Genomic DNA, 10192 nt, shown 5'->3' on the forward strand with positions numbered 1-10192 from the left:
TTCATGTATACAGATAAATGAGTAAGAGCTCAAAAGTGAATGGGCACCCAGTTTTGAATATACAAACACAAATGTGTAATCAGCAATACCCTCAATTATACACTGAGTCAACTGCTGAAATTAGCTAGCTAATGTGCTTTGTTTCATATTAACATCTTCTGTGCCAAATGAATCGTCCTATGAATAATTCATAGCAGCTGGCTGGGGGTCTTTATAATGTGGATCAATAGGGGGTACCTTATGTTTATGGCCAATATTTAGAAAGCCTGAGATACTTCCATCAACCTTATTGAATGGGAGCCAATCTTAGCTACTAAAACAATTGTTTTCTCACTCCCATGAATTTTTCATGTCCCAAAGATAGGATTCCCAGCTTTGGTATGCTGTCCAGTGTTGTTCTGAGTATTTACCTTACTTATCCTTCCATGCAGACTGGACTCACAGCCAACCGAGTAAGAAGCCTTGCACATCTTTTGTAGTCTGCAGTGAAAATAATTCACAAATGTGTCTTTTAGCATAGCAAAGCTCCAAGTCAGGAATTTTTTCTTCAGTATCCATCTTTTAAAATACAATTTCCCTGGGAACAAGGATGCACTATCATCTGCAGTCATGGATGCTAAGTTGTTTATTTAATAATTGATATTACTTGAGGGGCTTCTGCCTCACCTGACAGAAGTAAAGAAATGACATAGTTTGAAGGGGGAAAATGTTACCACCAAATTGTTCTTTTTTTCTTCTCCCCCACCCCCCTTTGCTTTTAATTGGTCACTGATTCATTTAGTCCTAGTTTTGCCTCTTAGGAATAAGAACTCCGTATTCCTAATAAATTTTAAAACCAGTGCACTATTTTAGCAGCAAACATGTAATAAAGCACTGGATGAACAATTATATATGCATTAGAGAGGGACAGAAAGTAAGGATGTGGTGTTGGGGGGTGGAGAGCAGAGGGATGTTAGGATGTTGCCAACAAGATTAGGTTAAACTTTGGGAAGGAGACTGAATCAGGTTTTAAGGGATGGGATTCAAGACATAAGACTAGCCTGAGGAAAGACAACTAGAAACATATTGTGTATTGGAAAGCAGATTTATTCAATTCAATGAAAGCAGAGGGATTTGATGAGTGAGAAGGCTGAAAAGATAGAATAGAGCCAAGTGCTCAATGGAAGGGTGTGAATTTACCTTGGGTGTCAAGAAGGACCAGATATATAAGAAGATTCTAGTAGCAGTATGTGCGATTCTCAGGCGAGAGAAAGAACCTGGATCTTGAACTCCTGGAGAGGAGTTACTAGTGCAGGTGGGTGCTGATGAGTTCCTCTTTGGATAGCCACATACAGAGTCTTGTGGGATAGAAGATTAAATGAAAGTGGCCAATAGTTAACAGGTGATTACACTTACTAAAGAAACAAGGATCTCATAAGAGAATTTGAGAAATTCCTTTTGAAATTTGAAAGCAGTGTTCAAAGAAATAGTCATAATTATTAACTAGCCTAGGCCATGTGGTTTAGGAGATAATATCTCAGATTTGGAGTCGGGAAGATCTTACTTTGAATCCTTCCTCAGACACTAGTTATATTACTAGATATATGATCTTGAACGAGACTCTTGGATCCTCTACTTGGTTCTTCTATTTTTTCATGTATCCATTGGAGATAATAATAGCACCTACTTCCAGGGTCATCATAAGTATTAAATGATGTGTAAAGCATTTTGTAAGCCTTCAAATGCTAATAAATATTATAATCACTAATCTATAAGTTAGAAAATTCTCTCTTAAAGAGAAGCGCAATATTGCTTCTAAATGGGACAAAGTCCACTGTCCTTTTCAAATTAATTCATAATTTAAATGAGTAAGCAAGCATTCCTAAATTGTAATACCACATTAAAGATGAGGAAAATAGCTGGTAGTATAGAAACATAGTAACATGAAAAGAGTATAGATTATCACTTTGTGAGAGAGAACATGTTACAATGGAAAGAACATTGGAACAATCGGACAATCTGAGCTTAAATCCCACTTCTGTCACTAATTCCCTGGGTGACCTTGGACAAGTCTTTATCATGTCTGGGTTTCAATTTCCATCATCCACAAGATGAGACATTTGGACCAGATTACAAATTCTCTTTCAGTTTTGATACTCTGGTTCTAGTAACATGCGTTTGAGGAAGTATTCAGTTTCATAAGTCAGGTGATCTGAATGCCCTACAACATTCTTTGAGTTGACCTGTGACTAAATTTTATTTGAACCAATTTAACCTATTGGTATATGATAAATTATTATGAACAGTATTTTCAATGTATTTTTTAAAATCCTTGCATGCTTTGGGCTCTAGATATAAAGTTCTTAGCTTACTAGATGAAATTTTAAAATTTTATTTATACTAGATATATAATTCATGTTTTTCTGATTCTGTAAGGTTTCCAGAGTGCTTTCCTTACAATAGCCACCTTTCTGTTGGTTATGCAAGTATGATTACTCCCATTTTGTATATTTAATGTTTGTTAAAAGTTTTAAATTAGTTACAAATTATTACAAAATGTTACAAGTTATAAAACAATTGAAAGCTCAAGTAAGTCCAGAAGCACAGAGCTATTAAGTATCAAAACCTGAATTCATATTTAAACTTTCTTTGTACTACCTTACAGTCCTCACATATTCCTCATAAATACCTGCTGATTCTTTGGATTTACATTTTTTACTTTGAACTGTCTTCAGAAATGCCCTATGCTACAGTGATGTTGGATCACTTCTATTCTCCCTTTCACAGTGGCCCACTGGAAAGATGAAATACTCATTCGAGAAACCCAAATTTTTGTCTTAGCTTGACCACTTGCTTTCTGGGTGGCCTTGGAAAAGACCCTTTACCTCCTTGCCTCTCATGATTTTAGGCTTGTAAAATGATGGGGCTGGGGCAGGAATGAATTAAGTTCTCTTTTAACTCTAGTTCTTTTATGGTTACACAATTGTAGTCTACTGTAGAACTTGTTTTTACACACATACACACATATACATGCATGTGTATAAACACATAAATCCTGTATTTATCTGTGAACATATAACTCTTAGAATATAAGCTCCCTCAAGACTGGAATCATCTCACTTTTGATTCATTTCTTCATCACCTTAGCAGAATGCCTGATAATCTAGTAAGTGTTTAATAAATGTGTATTGATTGATTGATTGATTGATTAATAATGGAGCTTAGCTGCTCTTCTAGCCATTCAGCCCAGCAAGAAACATGGTTTCTCTTCCTGGCCTTACCACTTATTGTGTGACCCAGGTAAGTCACTTTTCTCTAAAGCTCAGTTAACTCATTTGTAGTGAGAATAAAAATTTTTTACTATCTACCATATTGGGTTGTAAGAAATTATTCTGTAATCTTCAGAATGCTAGAAATATGTGTTGTTATTACTAATTGTTACAAAGACCTAATAATATTCTCATTGTGGGAGAACAACTGGTAAAAGCTATATAAAGAAGCTATATAGGCTAAAGCTTACCACTGAGAGAGGTGTGTGTGTGTGTGTGTGTGTGTGTGTGTGTGTGTGTGTGTGTGTGTGTGTGTGTGTGTGTAAGAGCAGAGGATCTGAGAGTTTATGATGAAATTGGAGGAAGCTAATCTTTCCTTACCTTTTCACTTTCTCTTGTGTATTGGGTAAGGTGGGTTGGTAATAGGGCTGTGTGCCAGCCAGCTGTGAACTAAAGCCTACATATCAGTTCTTTGAGAAGCCTAGTCATTTTAAGAAATTCACATCAGGATGTTGCTTACTCAATAAAGGTTTAATGGAGCCCAATCGCTGCATATATAACGGGAGATTTTGTTATATGATGAATAATCACTGTAGATGGGTGGTGGTGACATGACTCAGCTAAATAATTGCCTGAAAATTCTGGGCTATAAATTCTGGTGCAACCACACGCAGTAGAATTTAGCATTCCACTCTGGCTCTTAAAAAAAAAAGTCTTGAATTCTTGATCAGTCTACTGCTAAGATGGTTCATAAAAGTACAGAAGGTGAGATGTGACCCCAAGTAATAGTAATATACTTCCTACAGATTAACTAGCACTGTATTTCATATAGGCTAAATTCTTATTTTGGTCTAATCACTACCATATTCTAACTTTTGCCAAAGGTTTTTCTATCCTCATAATTGGATTTCTGGTTTTGGGGAAAGAGTATTGGATTGGAAATGGGTAGACCCACGTTCTAGTCCTAGATCTGCCCCTAACTATCTCTGGGACCTTGGGCAAAAGTCAGTTAATCACTGGATCCCAGTTTCCTTCTTTGTGAAATAAGGTGGTTGAATAAATGATCTTCTTAAGCTCTAGTCCAGCTGGAACACTCTATGAACCAATGGTGTCAGGATACTTTTCACATGTGTTTTCTTATTTGTTCTACAATTTTTTATTTCATTGGGGTAGGGAATTCTTTGTGTGACCCCCTACTAACATAGTCTTACGGAGTTACCTGGGAGCACTGAAGGTGAAATGATTTAAGTTTACACAACTAGTATGTGTCAGTCAAGAGACAGGTCTTGAGCTTAGGTTTTCCTCACCCCAAAACTAGTTCTCTATCCATGACTTTATATTACTTTATACTACTTTAGAAATAGGTGGTACAATAATAAAAGTCAGGCCTTGAGTCAGGAAAATACAAGTTCAAATCTAGTCATGCAAACCAGTGCTGTGACTTTGGGCAAGTCATTTGATCTCTGCCCCATTTCTTCATACATAAAATGGGGAAAATAATAGCACCTACTTCCTAGGGTGATTGCGAGGGTCAAATAAGATAAAACTCTTAACATAGTTCCTGTCATGTAGTAAGCACTATATAAATGTTATTATTAGTGTGGTTGTCATTTTCATTTGTCTTTGTGACTGGTTTTTTTTTTTTGGGCAAACACGAGTGGTTTGTTATTTCTCCAGCTCATTTTACAGATGAGGAAACTGAGGCATTCAGGGTTAAGAGACTTACTCAGGGTGACATATCTAGTAAGTTATGAGGCTGAATTTGAACTCGGATCTTCCTAATTCTGGGCCTAACAGTCTATCTACTGTATCGCCTAGATACCTTTATTATTATTTTAATATTAACAGGAGCGGGTGACAGAAGGTGCCAGTGTGAAGAAAAATAATTATTAACTGGATATAAAAAGTATCGCTACAGTATAGCTTATTTTGGCCAATTGGCTATGCATCCTGAATAGAGACTATGTATGCTATACAAAATAAATGCTTTCATTTTCCGTGAGCTGGTTGCTTTGGCAGAAATGTTGCTAAGGTTACTTTTAGGGCAGACATTAGCTCAGTTGACCAGACTGTCTGAGGTAGTCACTTTTGGATCATCTCTGAAAACAGTTTGAAAGGTATTTCTACTCTAGTGTCTGCATCTGTGGTGGTATATTTGTGTTTAGTTTCTGTCTACCTTAAATGTTTATCTCTCCTAGTATCATAGACCTAGATGTAGACCCAAAAGGGCCCTCAGACATCCTCTAATCTATTCCCTATCCTGACCTTCCATTTTACACATGAGGTGATGGGAAAGCTTTAGTGACTTGGCCAGAGTAGAATTACACAGGCAGTTAAAGCAGGCCTAGGTAGGATTTAAACTCAGTCCCTTGACTCCAGAACCAGTGTTTTTCTGCTGTTCTACACTTTTCAGCAGGTTTCATTTAGCACTGACTGTGCATACTAATAACTATAAGACATTTGGGGTCAGGAAGAGTGAAATGATTTGCATGGGAAACTCAAAAGGACATGTAAATAGCAGTGAGAATGAGGTAAAGAGGAGCCAATAGGGATGGAGATGCAGTTCAGAGTTGGGTCAATGAGGAGAGTGACCTCGGGCTGAAGGCAGACAAGAAGCCAAGAATTCCCTAAACCATGAAGGTACTAGGAGGCAGGGGTATGACTAACCTCAGGAGAAGTCTCTGGACAAGGCAGTGGGGGTGGTCACTGCGGTTCAAATGGAATGGCTCAGTTCAGTTACTCTGGTATTTACACCCTAGAGTCCAGCACTTGGCAGCAGCTGCTTCAGTAATTCATTCTTCACGTTTGTTTGGTTTTCGTATTCAAGCAGATACAAATATAGGCAACAGGCCAGGATTCATAAACAAATGGAGAATGAATCAAAGATTCATCCCATTCCTAAGTGCTGCTCACAAGTTCTTCCAAATGTCAATGATCCCTCCGTAAACCACTACTTGCTCTAATACTTAATTACCTTTAATTACCTTTATTACTATGACCCATTTTTAAGCAAATCAGCACCTAACATGATATCCAACTCTACTAAGGCCCACTTCAGTAAAATTAAAGGCCATGCACTCTGTTTCTTAGAAACAGTCTTTCTATAGCATATACTCTAATAGCATAAGGCATTGGCACTTACATGCTGGAATGGTGCAATCTCTGGTGTTGTGGTAAAGCCTATGAAAATGTTTACTGCATTTAGGGCTAAAATACAGAGGACCTGGAACAGAGAAAAAGAAAATTGTCTATAACAGCTCATCAAGACATAAGGGTACCAGTCAGTGGGTAGAAGAAATTCAATTGAAACTCACCTGTTAGATGTTTTAAAAACTTGTCTTTCATTCTCAAATCTCGGGGAACAATTTCTGTTTGGAAAGATGAAAGAAATTAGCATATCTGAGAGTAGCATTTCTTTCAGGTTTGGATTGCTAAGATTTCCTAAACATGGGCAAACTTGCACATCTTCATCAGCCTTGCTAATAAGGGATGAGAAATACTACAGACTCCCTTAATGTATGCAAGATGTTAAACAACAGGAAGACCAATCATGTTCACAGATTTCTTTTCAAGCAGTATTAATCACTCATGTGTTTGTGTGGTCTAAAACACCAGGATAAAGATAGATGTCATGAAACCACAGAATAGGGAAAAAAAAAGTTTGTTGCCTTTGTTTGGTCTCCTTTAAATCAGATTGACCAGTTCTTTTTTTAGAACTTAAATCCATACTGCTGAAAAATCCTGAGGTGGACACTTGCCTCTCCAACTAAAAAGCTAGTAACCAAAATATGTGCCTTCCATGAAATGCCCTACACAAGGAAGCATAGAGGGACCACTGAACTTATAGTTAGCATGACTTAGATTCAAATCCTGCCTTAGAGACATTAGCTGGTGACTAAAAGTCAGTTAACATTTTTATGCCTCACTTTCCTCATCTGCAAAGTGAAAAGGTGATACTGAGTGGCCACTAAGGTCCCTTTCAACTCTAAATCTGTGGCTCTACAGTAATAATATTCATAATTAGGACACAAAATTTGAGAATAATGCTGCTAATAGTAATAACAGTGCTTCAAGATTTGCAAAGCACTTAATATTTTCATTTCATCCTTGTAATTCTAGAGTTAGATGCTATTATCTCCATATTACAGATGAATAAAGTGAGGTAGGCAGGTTAAATAATTTCCTCAGGGTCACACAACTAGGAAGTATCTGAGGCTAGATTGGAACTCAAATCATCCTGAGTCCAGATTCAGTATTATATACACTTAAATCACTTAGTTGCCATTCTTATAATCTGTGAACACAACACAATAAAAAGATTTGAATGTGGATGGCTGAAATGAACCAATTTGAAAGAGTAATTTTGTTCAGAAGCTAAACTTCCCAGGAAACAAAACTGTCAATTGCATCTCTCCTTCCTGCTCCTATATCCATCTGATTTGCCTGCACTTGGTCTTCAGCAGATGGTAAAAGAAACTATTTCATTGATATCCAGCCTTATTCCCAGGCTTGCTTTGTGCCCTATTTATTTAGTCACCTTGAATCATTTTCATTTACTGGCTCTAGACTGGTGACTTAGTGATGATGGCATGTGATTTGTTACACTTTATTTCTTCTGCCACAAATGCTGTTCACTTCCTGCCTCATCTCATTCAAGGAGACAACATTTCCATCTGAATCCTCTTGGCTTTTGAGGTTTAGAAATCTCTTTGGTGTCAGTCTTCATTTACTCCTAACTTTGGTCCATCTAAAATTGACCTTATCATATTTGACCTAATTGTGTCATGAACATTAAAAGCTTACATGCTTGCCTCAGAGGTTCCCCCTGGGATGGGCCCTCTGGAGAATGCCACAAAGAGAACTATATTTTCTTCTCGGTGGCAGCTTTTCTAGAAAGATTTCCATTATAAGTAAAGGATACTCAGCAATTCAATTCAGAAATTAGTGGTGCTGATAACTTGCATGTCTTGGAAGTGAGCAAATTATCGCTACCTGTAACTTTCCTACTAATCTCATTTTTTAAAGTTGCTATCTCTAAGGAATGCTGTTTCTGTCTGATCAAATAAACAGAAAAGATTGCTTAAAAAAAAAACTCAAAGGCTGAATTTTTCAATTCAACAGCAAAGCTAACTAGAGATTATTGGCAGGGCATGGGGTTGGGATAAGATGGAGTGTGCGTGTGGGGGTGTAATCTATTTAGCTACTTAGACATTTTTTAAAAAATTGATAAGTTTATTAAACCAGAAATTTAATAGAGATGATTATTCTAGATCTTTTTTTTCTTTCAAGAAGAAAACTTGTTAGAATGGATATATATGTACAAAGAAACTATAAATGGAGAGAACTTGACTTACCAACTCTTTGTTCATCAGGGTAAACTCCATAGTCAGTGACTTCCCTCCTGCCCAGAGTATAGTCATGTTTGCTGAAAAATTGCAATCTGTTGTCCTCTCCCGAATGGTACTTTTTAAGTTCCTGGATGATTTCCATGATTAAGTTTAAGAGAGTCTGCCTGTCCTTGAGTTCTCGGGGTTCAGTCCTCCCTTGGCAAGGTCCCACTGTCAATAGTAAGAGCGCCAGCCCCAGAACAACAGGACACCTCAGTCCACTCATTTCAATCAGCGCAAAGATGGGAAGGGAGGTTCGTTAAGTGAGCAGTGAATCAGGAAAGAAATCTTCCACCTTCTCAAGACTTCCAATTCACTGAAAGAAAGGGGGAAAACGGAGGGAAGAAAGTCATGAGGCAGGGGTGAGGGGGATAAAAAAAAAGGGTGAGGGCAAAAGAAAACTACGAAGAGATCTGTGTGTCGGGAGGGTGGGGGGATGGCCCGACTGACCCAGTTTGTTTATTCACTCCCCTTTCCACTCCCCTCTTAGGGCGCAGATAAAATCTGTTCACCTTGCAGGAGGGAGTAGGATGGTAAACTATCACTCCTTTTGGAGCTTTGGCGTGGATCTGGGGCTCGACTGATCCGGAGCTGCACTTTTCCAGAACCCAAACCCATTTTTCCAGGAAGGGAGTCATGCTCTGATATAAGAGGTCTCAGGCACCAAAAGCGCTCCGCTTGGAAGGAGCCACATTCCCTCTAGGCGTCGGAAGGGGAAGAGAAGGGCATCCTTAAAAGTCTAGCAGGCGAACGAACGCACACAAACACACACGCACACGCAGTGCTGTTTCGTGGGCGGCCTCCTGTGCCTTCTGTACGGGACTCCCAGCCTGGTAAGCCTTTTCTGGGAGGCAGAGCTGGGGGAGTGATCAGACGCTGCCGTAGGCTCTGGCTTGGTATTAGTGTAGACTAGACCCAAAGAAATCAGTGTTAAAAATACGATAGTTTTTTTTTTTTTTTAAGTTTCTCCTGGAAATCTAATTGTCTATCCCTCTCCCCACCTCTGTAAAGTTTGTTGGAAATCACTTTTTCCGCCCTAGAGCCAACTAGACCTGGGTAGCCACTTTAAACTCACGAATGCTATATTACTTTAATATCCCCTGATCTCAGGTTCCTCTTCTTCCCCTGTAAAGTGAGGGAATGAGACTAGTAGGGATTCTTGACAGGACTCTCTCACTAAGATTTACAAAGCGCCTTGTTACGCCAACATTGTGAACTGGGAATGACTTATTATGCCCATCTGTAAGATGAAACAACTAAGGCTCGGCCAGGTGACTTGACTTGCTCATGGTCACACAACTAAAGGCCACAATCAGGATTCGAACAGCAGTGCTCTTCTCTATCCCGCACCAATCCTTCTCTCCAGGTGTATATGGATGGTTTATATGGAGTTCTATAAATAACGCGTATATATATCTTGCACAACTTTCCATTCTGAACACTAATTAGTGTCGACATCCCTTTCTACTCCTTAAGCCCAAACAGACCAATCCAGGGAGGTTTGAGCAAAATAGCCTTTTGCCCAGTACCTGAAGTCGGGGGTAGGTTGAGGAGCAG

At 38.6% G+C, this 10192-nt stretch overlaps 1 protein-coding gene across 1 annotated transcript; it reads right to left on the reverse strand.

The window, feature by feature from the left end:
• Window positions 1–415: 415 nt before the first annotated feature.
• Window positions 416–8861, reverse strand: ALKAL2 (ALK and LTK ligand 2). Its single transcript, XM_044660929.1, has 4 exons — window positions 8603–8861; window positions 6563–6616; window positions 6391–6471; window positions 416–480 (listed from the first exon to the last, which is right to left on the reverse strand). The coding sequence occupies exons 1-4, from the start codon at window positions 8859–8861 to the stop codon at window positions 416–418; spliced, it is 459 nt and encodes a 152-aa protein (XP_044516864.1).
• Between the last annotated feature and the right edge of the window lie 1331 nt (window positions 8862–10192).

Source organism: Gracilinanus agilis, chromosome 2 (genome assembly GCF_016433145.1).
Source record: "Gracilinanus agilis isolate LMUSP501 chromosome 2, AgileGrace, whole genome shotgun sequence".
In the NCBI taxonomy this organism is placed as follows: domain Eukaryota; kingdom Metazoa; phylum Chordata; class Mammalia; order Didelphimorphia; family Didelphidae; genus Gracilinanus; species Gracilinanus agilis.